The 17189-nt window shown below is 41.8% G+C and overlaps 1 protein-coding gene across 4 annotated transcripts in view; it reads right to left on the bottom strand.

The window, feature by feature from the left end:
* cadpsa (Ca2+-dependent activator protein for secretion a) overlaps window positions 1–17189 on the bottom strand; it is a 342730-nt gene that overhangs the window by 238616 nt on the left and 86925 nt on the right. For all 4 annotated transcript variants that reach the window (XM_061874508.1, XM_061874509.1, XM_061874511.1 and 1 more), the window contains exon 10: window positions 1170–1278. In XM_061874508.1, coding sequence (XP_061730492.1) covers window positions 1170–1278 — 109 coding nt within the window. The remainder of the gene's footprint in view (window positions 1–1169; window positions 1279–17189) is intronic.

Below are 17189 nucleotides of genomic sequence, written 5' to 3'. Positions count from 1 at the left end.
AGGATAAGTAACAGAATTATGTGTACGGTATTTCCTTGAATTGCCGCCAGGGCGCTAATTAATTTAAAACCTCTTCTCACTCCTGCGCTTACCAAAGGCATGCGGTAAAAGTAAGCATGCGCTAACTATTTTAAAACCTCTTCTCACTCCAGCACTTACCAAAGGTGTGCAATAAAAATTTGAGTGTGATGTAAGCTTGGACCTTAAATCCTACTAAATAGCTCTTAATCTTCTTCCCTTTATGCAATTTCAAATTACCGGTATTGAAATCAGCCTCCTCTATTTTGAAAATGATGACAGGGGAAGTGTCACTCGTGACGTCACGAGTTTGACTAGGCGGTAATACAAAACATGCGCTAACTATTTTGGGAAGCGAGTTTGACCCGGCAGTAATTCAAGGCAGGTGCATACTATATGTCCTGCGGCAAATCAAGGAAATACGGTATATTTAGAAAACAATCTTGCCTTCCTGCATACTTCCTCCAAACAAGCCGTTTGGAATTTGCTCGACTTGTGACGTCTTCCAATTAGGGACGTCAGCTGATACCTCCATATATTTCTACCCGAAGAGCTTTGTTTGAGTCCGCCATTGTAGTCCGCTATTTTAGTCAATGAGGTCCTTCTTTTTTCAATCCTCGTATAGTGGGGAAGACTGGCTCGTACATGCACATACATCCTCCGTTGTTGCCATTTCTAATATAAAGTAGCGTATAGTTCTAACTTATTATCTGTCAGTAGACTCCATATGGAAGTGCTTAAAATTATAACATGGATGTTGGATAAAGTGGCATGAAGATGGTCTGTAAAACGTAATCCACGAAAAATCCGGACCAATTTTGACCCCTAATCCATAGAATCCAGCTAAATTGGTTGGCCAGCACTGAGACTTCCTATTACTGCAATACTTTCCCAACCAAATCGGCCTTCAGTTGACTTTTCTGATGTGTTTGCTTTAGGCAATGTAGCTAATGTGACATAAATCAAATGTTTGTAACCTAAAGTACAAGGAACATGATAGTAAACAGCATCAATTTAGTCGTGCAATGTCTTCCACACCCTAATCTGAGAATTCCAAAAAGTTGGGATGTTTTGTTTACAATTTTATATTACATCTAACAACAGATATTGAATAAGAAATGGAAGGAATAGGCAAAGTAAAAAAGTTGCACCTGCTTGCGGGTCTGTGTAGTCCACAGTATAGCCATCCAGTTGGAGAAGTTCCACCGGCTCTGCCTTCTTTTCTCGGTAGCTGCACATCGCAAACGTGTACTGACTCACCTGGTGGGAGCCAAATACTTTCATTTCAAGTGTTCACAAAAAGGCAGGTACACAAAATGACTTTACCACTTGTGCTGCATTCCATTCAGGTATTTTTCCATTTCTTTTTTTCTGATTTTAAACAACACTATATAAGTTATACTTAATAGTAAAATACTAGGAGTGTCAAAAAATAAAATCTATTTTAGAATTAATCGCGATTATTTTTAAAAGATTTGAATTTTATCGATTTTAATTCATCTGTCCTGTCCAGCCACTAAAGCAAATCATATTGATGATAAAGTTCAGTGGTGCCCAACCACCGGTTCGGGGATCGGTACCGGTCCGTGACGCATTTGCTACTGGGCCGCAGAGAAACAAATAATGTATAAACGGCTGCATTTTCTCTGAATAAACTTTCGCTTATCCCAGTAGACATATCAATAAGCTTGTTTACAGATATACCATAAAACTCCTCATAGGAAGTTGCCATTTGTTGTATTTTTTATAACTTTGTGACATGATAAAATGCATGTTGAAAAGGTTCATTTATCTAATGTGTACTACTACTGTGTATTTAAAAATTTTTAAATGGTGTGAGTTTTCCTTGCCCTTATGTGGGCCTACCGAGAATGTCGTGGTGGTTTGTGCAGCCCTTTGAGACACTAGTGATTTAGGGCTATATAAGTAAACATTGATTGATTGATTGATATAGGCTAGTAAGGTAAAGTTTTGGAACTGACAAGTTTCGGCTACCTTGCTTCTGCAGCCTTCATCAGAGGTGTCACGTGATGTTAGCGTGACGTCGCGCAAAAAGTGGTAACAGGGACGAAGGAGCCTACCAACTATCCCACACCTGGGACATAGTCCTGCAAGGCCACTCCCGGCCGTTTGGTTAACATCCAAACGCCCTGCCCCCAGCGCACGCCAGGGGACACCGCCATCCCACTACCTCAGGTGGGATGTAAAAATCCATATAACACATCACAGACGACGTCACGCTAACATCATGTGACACTTCTGATGAAGGCTGCAGAAGCAAGGTAGCCGAAACTTGTTAGGTACAAAACGTTACCTTATTATCCTATATAAATCAACCATTTATAAATAAAAAATTATAAAATGCACATTAATGAACATGTAAAATATAAATATGACAGATTGTAGCCAAAGGCTGATTTCCATCTGCATCTCATTGCAAAGAAACAAACCCAAGGCTTCCACTAATTCAGCGTTTGAGTGAGTTCTATATTTCATGCACTAATTTTTTGCTGTTTTTATCTGGCACAAGTGGAAAGCCGGTCTTTGAAAAAATTGCCTACATTAAACCGTTTTGTGGTGCAAAAAAGGTTGGGACCACTGATGTAGATGATCATATCTGCTGTCAAGATTTACTTTAGAATAGAGAAGTGTTGGATACTTCTCCTGCCTTATTTGACAATATTAATTGTTTGGGTAGAATTCTTTTTTTCAACAAAACCAGTTCCACCTTAAGTAGAAAAATGTTAGAGCTGTAATCTATTTTATGGAGTAACGTAGTTAATCATAGAACTGGCACCCATCGTTATTAAAAAAGTCTTGTTTTTGAACCAAGAATCGATTCTGAATCTAATCGTTTGCTGTCCAAATATTGAGAGCCCTATTGTACCACAATTGTACTATAAAAAAAAATGGTACTGTTTACCCATTTACAATAGTGTACTGTTAAAACAACCATTGATTTTACCGTATATACAAACTAGCAGCTCAGTCACTAGTAATTGACTGTGAAAATAACAATGCACCCTTTTTGTGACGTTCAGGTTGCATGACGGCGAAAAGTGGCGTGTTCTCAAGATGCATATAGCCAAGGAGGCAGTGTGCAGGTAAAAAGTATTTAATGTAGCTCAAACAAACACAAGACGAGTGTTGCTGGGAAGGCACCAATGGATAGGGAAGGCAATGCACAAAACCATAAGAATGCTAGAACAGCAAAACTTACACAGAATGTGGAGCAGAGACGGCGTATACAACAGATAGACCATCTGTCCATAAATGATCATCACACAAAGTCCCAACAACGAAGGTAACAAAAGACTCAACTTAAGTAGTCCTGATTGCCAACAGCAAAAAGTTGCATGGAAGTGCTCCAGGACAGAAGTCAAGTGGCCACAGGAAAACACCAACAAAACAAAAGTATAGGACGGGAACTAAAAAACTAAACACAGGAAAACCCTAACAAACTCTAAATAAGGCACAGCCTGGTGTAACCAGCCATGACAGAATGCCCCCCAACAAAACAGATTCCAGACATTTTCGAAAAACCATAAAAAGTCCAAAGTCACGGGAGGGACAACAAGGCGGTGGGTCGCTTAGCCGTGTGTTCTTGCAGCCGGGGAAGAGTCAGATGGCGCCAAGTAGACTGTCGCTGCAGCACATTCGTGGCCGTCAAGGAGGTGGACGTGAGCGGCCGCAACGTATCAGCAGCCGTAACAGTCCATACCCAGGTCCTGTAAGCCGGAGGCCGTGGAGGCGACTGCAGAACAGGAGGTCGCGGAGGCGACTGCAGGACAGGAGGTCGCGGAGGCGACTGCAGGACAGGAGGTCGCGGAGGCGACTGCAGGACAGGAGGTCGCAGAGGCGACTGCAGGACAGGAGGTCGCAGAGGCGACTGCAGGACAGGAGGTCAAGGAGGCGACTGCAGGTCAAGAGGTCGAGGAGGCGACTGCAGGACAGGAAGTCGAGGAGGCGACTGCAGGACAGGAGGTCGCGGAGGCGACTGCAGGACAGGAGGTCGCGGAGGCGACTGCAGGACAGGAGGTCGCGGAGGCGACTGCAGGACAGGAGGTCGCGGAGGCGACTGCAGGACAGGAGGTCGCGGAGGCGACTGCAGGACAGGAGGTCGCGGAGGCGACTGCAGGACAGGAGGTCGCGGCGGCGACTGCAGGACAGGAGGTCGCGGAGGCGACTGCAGGACAGGAGGTCGCGGAGGCGACTGCAGGACAGGAGGTCGCGGCGGCGACTGCAGGACAGGAGGTCGCGGAGGCGACTGCAGGACAGGAGGTCGCGGAGGCGACTGCAGGACAGGAAGTCGCGGAGGCAACTGCAGGACAAGAGGTTGTGGAGGCGACTGCAGGACAGGAAGTCGAAGAAGCAACTCCAGGACAGGCAATTGTGGAAGCGACTGCAGGACAGTTAATCCCGGAGGCAACACTGAAGCTGACTGCAGGACAGGATGCGACGACTCTAGAGCTGACTGAAGGACAGGATGCAACGACAACACTGGAGCTGACTGAAAGACAGGATGCGACAATGCTGGAGCTGACTGCAGGACAGGATGCGACAACACTGGAGCTGACTTTAGGACTGGTGGCGACAACGCTGGGGCTGACTGCAGGACTGGCGGCCTCTGCAGGCCTAGTCGAGCAGATAGCGGTGTCAGCAGGCCCCCTGGAGGGGATGGCGGCATCTGCAGGCCTACTGGAGCAGATGGCAGCTTCTGCGGCAGACCCACTCGAGAGGAAGGCGGCGACTGCAGCAAACCCAATGGAGTTGCGGGTGGCGATTGCGGCCCAGCTGGGCGGAGCACTGGAGGTGGCGGCCTCACTGGATTAGTCGTTGGCAGCAGAGGCCTTGCAGGAGGAAGCACCGAAGGCAGAGGCCTCAATGGACAAAGCTGTCTCTCCTAAGTCGCACAGCTACTAGCACTAGCCCCCATACCCCTCAGAAAGCGGATTCAAGACGTCTCTGGGTTTACAGCGTTTGACCCACTAACTCAGCAGAAGCAGAAGGTAAGGATGGGTGGACTCTGGGAAACTGTTAGGCCAGTCCAGGCGCATGGGTAAGTGTGTACACCCTTGCAGGGGGGCTGGCTGATTTAAAAATTGTTTTAAAAATCCATGCTGGTAGCCTCCAACAAAATGTCAGGGTGAGCCGGAGAGGAATAGTCCGTGCTGTGCACGTCAAGACGTGTCCCAGCACGCCAGCCACTCGTTCTTCTGCGTGTACCTGTGTGCACACTTGAAGAGCCGGTGACATGAGTTCGGCTGACTCTTTGACGCCTGGACTAGACTGGCTCGAAGCCCATGATATGAAAAGTTCTGCCAGGTTGCCGTTCGGGTTGCCATACTCGATCAGTGTCGGAGAGGAGCACTGCACGTTGTGACACCAACTTCCACCTTAGACGGCGACCCGCCGGCTCTGCAATTACCGTATTTTCCGCACTATAAGGCTCACCGGATTATAAGGCTCACCTTCAATGAATGGCCTATTTTAAAACTATGTTCATATATAAGGCGCATAGAATAGATGCTACAGTAGAGGCTGGGGTTACGTTATGCATCCTTTAGATGGAGCTGCGCTAAAGTGAATGTCAACAAAACAGTCCGATAGGTCAGTCAAACTTTAATAGATTAGAAACCAGCGTTCTGACAACTCCGTTCACTCCCAAAATGAATAAACAGCTGTTTTATTATTTTCCCCGATTAAATAAACTCGTAAAAAACAGTCTGATACTGTTACGGTAAATCAAACGTTAGTGCAATCACAATATAGTAACACTCGAAATAGTGCAAAGCAATAATATATCAATAACTCAACGTTGCTCAAACGATAATGTCACACAAAACACACAAAATAAACATGTAAAGCTCACTTTATTAAGTTATTCCTCATCCACGAATCCCTCAAATTCTTCTTTTTCAGTGTTCGAATCAAACAGTTGGCCGAATACGAAGTCGTTATTAAACGAATCAGTGTCGCTGCTGATAATGTTAAATTCTCTCGCTGCTGCTCTATTCCCGTGTTCTACTTTGTGACTGATCGCCTTGAGTTTAAACTCTGCGTCATAAGCGTGTCTCTTAATAGGAGCCATTTTGGGGTCTTTACATAAACACACAGAAACGGCACGCCTCCCGCAGTCATAAATCCCAGGATGCACCGCGCGCTTCTTCTACGAGGGAAAAGGAAGTTGGCGGCTGCTTATCGTAGTTGCGAGACCTCTTGTGGCATGTTTAATTCGTACACTGAAGAAGAAGAATTTGAGGGATTCGTGGATGAGGAATACCTTAAAGTGAGCTTTACATGTTTATTTTGTGTGTTGTGTTGTGTGACATCAACGTTTGAGCAACGGGGCGGTATAGCTCGGTTGGTAGAGTGGCCGTGCCAGCAACTTGAGAGTTGCAGGTTCAATCCCCGCTTCTGCCATCCTAGTCACTGCCGTTGTGTTCTTGGGCAAGACACTTTATCCACCTGCTCCCAGTGCCACCCACACTGGTTTAAATGTAAACATTAGATATTGGGTTTCACTATGTAAAGCGCTTTGAGTCACTAGAGAAAAAGCGCTATATAAATATAATTCACTTCAATTCACTAACGTTGAGTTATTGATATATTGTTATTGCTTTGCACTATTTCGAGACGTCGTTAATGGAGTCAGTGTCGCTTCTATTGTCTAGCAGTTCAGTGACAATTCCTGCTTTCCTGAAATCATGTCTCTCAATAGGAGCCATTTTGGGGTCTTTGCATAAACACACAAATGGAAATGAAAACGGCACACCTGGCGCAGTCATATATTCCAGCATGCACCGCGCGCTTCTTCTCCTACGGGGGAAAATGAAATCAGCGGCTGCTTACCGTAGTTGTGAGACCTGTTGTGGCTCAATATTGGTCCATAGATAAGGCGCACCAGGTTATAAGGCGCACTGTCAGCTTTTGAGAAAATTTTAGGTTTTTAGGTGCGCCTTAGAGTGTGGAAAATACGGTAGCCAAAAAGAAGTCTATAGGGGCCAGATAGACATCATTGTCTCTAGTACCTCTGGGGGTACCGATGAGCCTCGTCCTCCTTTTCGACCCAAAACAACCTATCTTATTCCTCGACTTGCTCAGCTGGAACTGTGGGAAGACTTGTCTTTCTTGGTCGAGACTTTATCTGACACTCAGGTTTCATGACGGCGATAAAATGCAGACAACCGAGGAGGCAGCGTGCAGGTAAAAAGTATTTAATGTAGTTTATACAAACAAAAGACAAGTGGCGCAAGGAAGGCACCGAAGGACAGGGAAGGCTATGCACAAAACAAACAGAATGCTGGAACAGCAGAACTTACAAACAATGTGGAGCAGAGATGCCGTCCACAACAGATAGCACATCTGTTCATAAACAATCATCACATAAACAAAGTCTCGACAACGAAGGTAACAAAAGGCTCTACTTAAATAGTCCTCATTGCCAACAGCAAACAGGTGCGTGGAAGTGCTCCGGGAAAGAAGTGAAGCGACCATGGGAAAACGCCAGCAAAACCGGGAGAGCCACCAAAATAAACGCACAGGACAGGAACTAAAACACTTAACACAGGAGAACACTAACAAACTCAAAATAAGGCACTGCTTGATGAAACCAGCCGTGACCCCTTTTGACTTAACAGTAATATTGTGTAAAAAACACCGTAAATATTATGGTAAAATTCTGCCGACCAAGCTGCAAGTTTTATCTGGTCTTAAATTGCTTTTTATTTTTTTTACAGTGCAGGATCTTTATTAACAATCATAATTTTTAAATAAAACCAGCGATTCACAGTTTTTGGGGTCCAGTCCAGTATTATGTTCTGCAATAATGATTGAATACCCTGGTGAAATGATATTGGTCCATGTGGGAATGCAAATCTTTTAGCCAGATGTTGAGTGGCAAAAGTCTGTCGGATGTTGTGATTTGCAGTGAAAGGCAACAATAGGCAAAGCGGATCACAAAAATTAGTCAATGCCAATCGGTATTCGATCGGTCCGCGCAACACTGCAATGTATATTTTATGTGGTGGCTATGAACCAAGCCAGTAATAGTGATTAGCTGCCAGTCATATTGGCCTGTCGTCACAAATTACAAGGCTTGGCCAATCAGCCTCTGCTCTCACTCTCACTACATTGTGGGTGTGCGTGTGTGACAAACGAGATTCCAAACGACAGCACTGATGACACCTGGGGCCAAAAGTAAAGGATGGAGAGAACTGGGTTGACTCTTTAGCAAGTCTCTGGCCTCTAGGAACCCACAAAGGCAAACGTGAGACGATCTTACACCCAAAACCGCATCTCTGCATGGCTCGCCTTTAGACAAATATGAAGTTGCTTGGACAAGTCAAATGCATAGAAAATGAATTATGAAAATCTGATTTAAAAAAAAAAAAGTATGATTAAATGGATTACTACAATCAAGTTTATCCAACTAAATGTTCAGCTGGTGTGACTTCGTGAAAAAAATATTTCACAGCAAAATTATTTGACAAAGAACATTGTTAAGCAGTTGCTTAATCAAGGAAACACTAATAATATCAAGTTACAGCACAGCTTGCACAAAATGTCAAATTTTTAGCTGTCTGAACAATGACACCAACACAATTGGGTCAATGGACAATCAAATTGAACTTTTCTAAAATCCCTTAACTGTCAAGGCGTGGACTTTGGTGTGGTTTGTTTTCCCGTGGTGCAAAGCGATTGGACCGGAAACGACGTGAAGGTAATGACATCTTTAATTATTATTAACTCAAAAAAGGAACAAACGAAAAGCGCTCGAAGAGAAGGTACAAACCCTGTTTCCGTATGAGTTGGGAAATTGTGTTAGATGTATATATAAACGGAATACAGTGATTTGCAAATCATTTTCAACCCATTATCAGTTGAATATGCTACAAAGACAACATATTTGATGTTAAAACTGATAAAAAAAAATTTTTTTTGCAACTAATCATTAACTTTAGAATTTGATGCCAGCAACACGTGACAAAGAAGTTGGAAAAGGTGGCAATAAATACTGAAGTTGAGGAATGCTCATCAAATGCTCATTGGAACATCCCACAGGTGTGCAGGCTAATTGGGAACAGGCGGGTGCCATGATTGGGTATAAAAGCAGCTTCCATGAAATGTTAAGTAATTCACAAACAAGGATGGTGCGAGTGTCACCAATTTGTAAGCAAATTGTCGAACAGTTTTAGAACAACATTTCTCAACGAGCTATTGTAGGAAATTAGGGATTTTATCATCCACGGTCCGTAAAATCATCAAAAGGTTCGGAGAATCTGGAGAAATCACTGCACGTAAGCGATGATATTACAGACCTTAGATTCCTCAGGCGGTACTGCATCAAAAACCGACATCAGTGTGTAAAGGATATCACCACATGGGCTCAGGAACACCTTATAAAACCACTGTCAGTAACTACAGTTGGTCGCTACATCTGTAAGTGCAAGTTAAAACTCTACTATGCAAAGCGAAAGCCATTTATCAACAACACAGAGGAACGCAGCCGGCTTCGCTGGGCCCGAGCTCATCCAAGATGGACTGATGCAAAGTGAAAAAGTGTTCTGTGGTCTGACAAGTCCACATTTCAAATTATATTTGGAAACTGTGGATGTGGTGTCCTCCGGAACAAAGAGGAAAATAACCATCCGGATTGTTATAGGCGCAAAGTTCAAAAGCTAGCATCTGTGATGGTATACGGATGTATTATTGCCCAAGGCATGGGTAACTTACACATCTGTGAAGGCACCATTAATGCTGGATGGTCCATACAGGTTTTGGAGTAACATATGTTGCCATCCAAGCAACATTATCATGGACGACCCTGTTTATTTTAGCAAAACAATGCCAAGCCACGTGTTACAAGAGCGTGGCTTCGTAGTAAAACAGTGCGGGTACTTTCCTGGCCCGCCTGCAGTCCAGACATGTCTCCCATCGAAAATGGGTGGCACATTATGAAGCGTAAAATACGACAACAAGACCTCGGACTGTTGAACAACTTAAGCTGTACATCAAGCAAGAATGGTAAAGAATTCCACTTTCAAAGCTTCAAAAATTAGTTTGTTCAGTTCCCAAATGTTTATTGAGTGTTGTTAAAAGAAAATGTGATGTAACACAGTGGCGAACATGCCCTTTCCCAACTACTTTGGCACGTGTTGCAGCCATGAAATTCTAAGTTAATTATTATTTGCAAAAACAAAAAATAAAGTTTATGAGTTAGAACAACAAATATCTTGTCTTTGTAGTGCATTCAATTGAATATGGGTTGAAAAGGATTTGCAAATCATTGTATTCCGTATATATTTACATCTAAGACAATTTCCCAACTCATAGGGAAACAGGGTTTGTATAAAAACTTGACTATGAAACAAACCTTGCACTACGGCAAAACTATGGTCATAAAACCAATGGATAATGAACAACTTACTTGGAAAGAGAACGGGACATGGAGCATCAGTATGGTTTACAAAGGTGTATCGAGGGTGAGTAGAAGGTGATGTCGCTAGGCTGACTACCTGGCAGCTGTGGCTTAAATAAAACCGTGGTGATTGAAAACAGGTGCGTGAGTTCAAACGTGGAACAGGTGAAACAAATGGGTAACCATGGAAACAAGACAAGGGAGTGAAAAAGCAGGAACTAAAAAGAGTCCAAAAACCAAACAGAACATAACTTAATAAAAAACATGATCCCAGACATGACATTAACACTTTAGCATCTGAGAATCTTTGGCTAAAACGCCTAAAAAACTCATAGCCGAAATAAAATGTGAAGCTGTCATTGAACTATTTGGACCATAAGCATAGTGGTTAGACTCTTTTAAAAGCTAATACGTTAATCGTTTGTCCTCAACAGTCAGAATGTGTCTAAGTGCTACTGACACTGAGGAATAAAGTTTGAATTCACTGAGAGGAAAGATTACATTTAGCGTCCTAAAACATTTGCCTCCAAAATAAATACTTTGGTGGTGGTATAAACTTGAAAACAAAATTGGGTCATATAATGAGTCCTTACCTAATCTTATTTGAAATTTGACAATGATGCTACAAAAAATGGGTGTTTTACACAGGTTTATCAAATGTTAGGATCAAAGGTGTTGCATTTGTGAGTGATCACATTTGTCACTAACTCAGCACAAACATAACTCCATGTCTTTCTGACACTAACGTGTCTTTCAACACATTTTTGTCATGATTGGTTGCAAAATAAAGACTTCAAAGGCACAACGTTGATGACTGCCCATGTTTACTTTAAGCACGACTTCTAATGCTGTTCCGTCAAATGCCCCTCCAGTTTTCACAATGTCGTTGGCTATTAAATGAGTCAATCATCATTAAGATTGGATGTAATTGGTCTTGGCTACATTGGTACGTTAGAAGAGGGGCTGTTCCGGAACATATTGGATATTATCCCAAAGGGAACAGGTAACTGTTTTTTTTTGTTTTTTTTCCAAGATGGCGCCGCTGTAGTGGCTGCTGTTGGCAGGAGCTCTGTGCTCTTGTGTCATCCTTTTGTGTTTCCCTCTTGTTTTCATGTGTTATTATATATTATATATGTATATATATTATTTGCCTTTTGGTCCTGTGAGTGTGAATGTTGTCTGTCTATCTGTGTTGGCCCTGCGATGAGGTGGCGACTTGTCCAGGGTGTACCCCGCCTTCCGCCCGATTGTAGCTGAGATAGGCGCCAGCGCCCCCCACCACCCCAAAAAGGGAATAAGCGGTAGAAAATGGATGGATGGATGGGTCCGGGACCCTTTGGGACTGTGTGACAAAGGGTAGCACTTTTGTGACCTCTGCTGTATTTTTGTGGACTTCTGGATCTGCCTCCCGGGAGCCTTTTGGCCGTGGAGACCAGCTGCTGGGTCTCTGCCACACCAGAGTCAGTTTGGAGAGACTGGAGGAGATGCGGATGAAGAGACAGGGCTGGTATCGGACACCTCAGTCTTCTTGGACGTATCCTCGCTCATCCATGCGGACTGGACACTGGCTGAGAGTTGGTTGGCAACCGAGAGTGGAGCCGACTCTCTTGATTGCTTTGTTCGGTCTGCTCCTGTCGCTGGCCATGCTCTATCCACCCCAGCAGACGACGGCGTGAAACACCGCAGAGGCCACCACAGTGTATATGTTTCTTTTACTTTTTATTCATAGCTGTATGTAGAAGTCCCTGGTTGCATCAGCTCTGCTACTTTAATGTCTTTCATGTCCTTTTTGTTCTTTGATGTTTCCCTCTTAAACACATGTAAAAGGGATGTTTACTATGGCTATGAGTTGTTTTTTTCCCTTGGCCTCAGTCTGGACCCCCTCTCCAGGGGCCCAGGTTTAGACCGATTTTTTATTTTAATCTTATTTTATTTTATTTTAATCTTATTTTATTTTATTTTAATATTTTATTGTTTTCTGCCATCCCCCCCACTTGTTTACCTGTATCTCACCTCTTTTGTAAGGGCCGCCGGAAGTTGGCAGACCCGTCAGCGATGCTGTTCTGTCTCCCTGTAATGTTTGTCTGATCTTGAATGGGATTGTGCTGAAAATGTTTATTTCCCCTTGGGGATTAATAAAGTATGTCTGATTTTAGGTTGATTGGCAACACTAAATTGGCCCTAGTGTGTGAATGTGAGTGTGAATGTTGTCTATCTATCTGTGTTGGCCCTGCGATAAGGTGGCGACTTGTCCAGGGTGTACCCCGCCTTCCGCCCGATTGTAGCTGAGATAGGCGCCAGCGCCCCCCGCAACCCCAAAAGGGAATAAGCGGTAGGAAATGGATGGATGGATGATTTGGATTCTGATTTTAAACAGTTTTCTATTGGTTTGAGTGAAGTGTCAATCAAAAGTTCATACTTTGATTTTAGTTGCACTGTGTGGCTAATTCATCGATGCTTGTGAACTGATCGATACTATTTATAATGTATGTTTATGAATAAAGTTATAGATTTCTGCATCTGAGGTTAGTGTGTTTTTATGGATGTAACGCTTGTTGCAGACTAATATTTTACTGGAGTATATATACTGACTCTTTGGCAACTCAAAAGGACCTTATTTACGTATGAGATTCCTCTCACCTATTTAAAAACTGAGGCTTTAAAGGTGAGTTTATTCTATTTTTTCTCCTTGAACTCGTTATTTGTGTTCAGTGAGCTCACAGTAAAAGCTGCATCAAGGAATTATGTATATTAGTCAAACTCAGAAAAAAAAAATGCTTTTCAATGTTGTGTAACATATCAAGTTACACATTTAGGGGACTTTGTTAAACCCTAATATTGGCATAAAAATAGGAGTAGTCGGAACGCTAAAAAGTTAATTAGAATAAAAACCTGCAGACTGAATTAATCCTTAGGGAAAGTCACAGATTAGTGCTGAATGATTATGTAACCCTGATTGATGATCATGATCAATTTCAGGTCATTTAAAGGGCTACTGAATTGAGATTTTCTTATTTAAACGGGGATAGCAGGTCCATTCTATGTGTCATACTTGATAATTTGGCGATATTGCCATAGTTTTGCTGAAAGGATTTAGTAGAGAACATCGACGATAAAGTTCGCAACTTTTGGTGCTGATAAAAAAGCCTCGCCTTTACCGGAAGTCGCAGACGATGACGTCACAAGGGTGAGGGCTCCTCGCGTCCTCACATTGTTTATAATGGGAGCCTCCAGCAGCAAGAGCTATTCGGACCGAGAAAACGACAATTTCCCCATTAATTTGAGCGAGGATGAAAGATTCGTGGATGGTGATATTGATAGTGAAGGACTACAAAAAAAAATAGATAAAAAATAAAGTTAAAAAAAAAAAGGGGGATTGCATTGGGATGGATTCTGATGTTTTTAGACACATCTACTAGGATAATTCTCGGAAATCCCTTATCTTTCTATTGTGTTGCTAGTGTTTTAGTGAGTTAAATAGTACCTGATGTCTGAGGGAAGTCGACGGCAGATACAAGGACGGCGCAAACTCCATAGATCTCCGGTAAGAGGCGACTTTTTAACACAATTTTCCCACCGAAACCTGCCGGTTGACAAGTGGTCGGGATCCATGTTCGCTTGACCGCTCTGATCCATAGTAAAGCTTCACCTCTGGGAATTTTAAACAAGGAATCACCGTGTGTTTGTGTGGCTAAAGGCTAAAGCTTCCCAACACCATCTTTCTACTTTGACTTCTCCATTATTAATTGAACAAATTGCAAAAGATTCAGCAACACAGATGTTCAGAATCCTGTTTAATTGCGCGATGAAAAGAGACGACTTTTAGCCGCAAATGGTGCTGCGCTAATATGTCCTCTACAGTCCGTGACGTAACGCGCACGCGTCACCATTCCACGACGTTTTCAACAAGAAACTCCGCGGGAAATTTAAAATTGTAATTTAGCAAACTAAACCGGCCATATTGGCATGTGTTGCAATGTTAATATTTCATCATTGATATATAAACTATCAGACTGCGTGGTCGGTAGTAGTGGGTTTCAGTAGGCCTTTAAGGTGATCAGCTGTTAGCATTATTAACTATCAAACGTGGCAGAAATGTCTATGATAACAGCCAATTGCAGTCCACCATTTCCCCCTCCGTTTATGGTTGTAAGTTCCCACAGAACCATTGAGCGAATTTTGCTGAGGGCAGCAAAATCAATGTCAACTGAGACTTCGGAGTTATCCTTCAAAGATGAGGTATGAATATTAGTTTGTTGATCATTATGATGAAGTATTATTAACAATATTATTGTTATGAATTGTTATTATCTATTATTAGAAATAGGCTCCTACTTCTTATCAAAGAGGATAAAGAGAGAATGTGAGGTTGGCGAGGGCACGGTAGCTCAAAAATCCAGGTGATGTGTAGCTAAAATTGTAATTACTCGTTTTATTTAAAAGATAAATAAATGTACAGTTAATTTTTATAAGGGGCTTTAAAATTAAAAATGTTTACTGTAACATGATATTACATATAATTGAAGACATGAATGTAAAGTTAAAAAAAGGTTTATTGAAACAATAGTTTTTTACCTTTTCACATCAGTGACATTCACATAGTTTTTTTTTTTTTTTTAAACACAATGGTGTACAGTACATTTCAATATACTGTATAAGGGTTTTTTAGGCATTATTCTTCCATTTCTGTAATGTAAAACTTTTGAGCAGGTTGGATTCTGCTGCACTCTGTGCTCACAGTGTAAAATCAGGTCGGGAAGTGACAAAAAGTTATAACAATAAAAAATCATATTTAGAAAACTTAAACTTGTTTTTTTTAACTGTATTGTCTTCTATTCAATTCCTAAGAAAAATGTATCTGTGACTATTGTCAAAAACACAATAAGAAGATGAATAGTTGAGCTTGTGCAAACAGACAGAGAATGCAGAGTAGATGGAGCAGTATTTGTCACTTGTAATACATTTAGCTGGGAGCAACCAAGAGGCTTCAAGTTGGCGCTCAGGCTTTTCTAGCTGCAAGTGTTAGAGCAGCTCGTGTTCCACTTTGTCAATCCCTGTCAACTTGTAGCTCTGAGACATGTCGTCCTCAACACACAAGCGACAAGCATTCCCCCGCACGCTGCCCACCTCCCGATGCAGTCACCAGGAAATGGCTGCTCAGCCCCCAAACTCCTGACAAAAGCCTGCTTGGCTTCCACATCATTCCTTTGACAGCTGAGACTCCACAGCTTGGTTGCATCTCCTTTTGTGCTGCACAAACACCCAAAATACAACTATACAAGTACAAACACACAACTATACATGTGCAGCTATAAAATTACAACTATACAAGTACAACTGCACAACTTTAAATGTGCAGCTATACAACTACAACTATACAAGTACAACTACCCACATATACATGTACACATGTATAACTACAACTATACAACTATACATGTATAGCTATACAACTACAACTATTCAAGTACAACTAACCAAATATACATGTACTGTGCACCATTATAACTACTTCTTGCTGGCCTATTGCCCTTAGTATTGGCACCATACCCAAATTATTTGGGCTCTATCCATCACCTCACTAACGACTTTAACTATGCACTGCGCATAATAGTATAGCACCGGTAAAGCTAAAAAGGCCCCTGAAAGGCACACCCACTCTTTCACAGAGGAAACCAGAGCTCCTAAAAAGAAAGCTGGTACACAAATGGTGGGGGAATACACTTGAGGCATGGAGTGATAGTTTATTAACTTATAAATACGGTCTTACGACAGTTAAAACTAATTACTCATATCTCATCCGCCGAATAAAAACAATCCTAAATATTTGCTCAATACAGTAGCATCGCTAACCCAACAAGAGACTTCTCCAGTAGCTCCACCTATTCGGCTGATGACTTTATGCAATTCTTTACTAAGAACATTTAACTCATTAGAAAGGAGATATGGGTCCTATTAACACACACATTATATATATATATATATATATATATATATATATATATATATATATATATATATACAAACATATACATATTAGGGCTGTGAATCTTTGGGTGTCCCACGATTCGATTCCATATCGATTCTTGGGGTCGCGATTCGATAATATATCGATTTTTTTCGATTCAATGCGATTCTCAATTCAAAAACGATATTTTTCCAATTCAAAACGATTCTGTATTCATTCAATACATAGGATTTCAGCAGGATCTACCCCAGTCTCCTGACATGCTAGCAGAGTAGTACATTTTTTTAAAAAGCTTTTAGAATTATAACAGGACAATGTTTTATCAACTGATTGCAATAATGTAATATTTGTTTTAACTATTAAATGAACCAAAAATATGACTTATTTTATCTTTGTGAAAACATTGGACACAGTGTGTTGTCAAGCTTATGAGATGCGATGCAAGTGTAAGCCACTGTGACACTATTGGTCTTTTTTTTTATATATAAATGTCTAATGATAACATCAATGAGGGATTTTTCATCACTGCTATGCTGAAATTATAACTAATATTGATACTGTTGTTGATAATATTCATTTTTGTTTCACTACTTTTCGTTTGTTCTGTGTCGTGTTTGTGTCTTCTCTCAGTTGCTCTGTTTATTGTAGTTCTGAGTGTCGCTGGGTCAGGTTTGGTTTTGGGATTGGATTGCATTGTTATGGTATTGCTGTGTAGTGGTTTGTTGGATTAATTTAAAAAATAAAAAATAAATCGATTTTTAAAAAAATGAGAATCGATTCTGG

The sequence above is a fragment of the Nerophis ophidion genome, linkage group LG16 (assembly GCF_033978795.1).
Source record: "Nerophis ophidion isolate RoL-2023_Sa linkage group LG16, RoL_Noph_v1.0, whole genome shotgun sequence".
Taxonomy (NCBI): Eukaryota; Metazoa; Chordata; class Actinopteri; order Syngnathiformes; family Syngnathidae; genus Nerophis; species Nerophis ophidion.
Note: the sequence above shows the minus strand (reverse complement) of the source record. Positions and strands in the feature narration are given on the sequence as shown.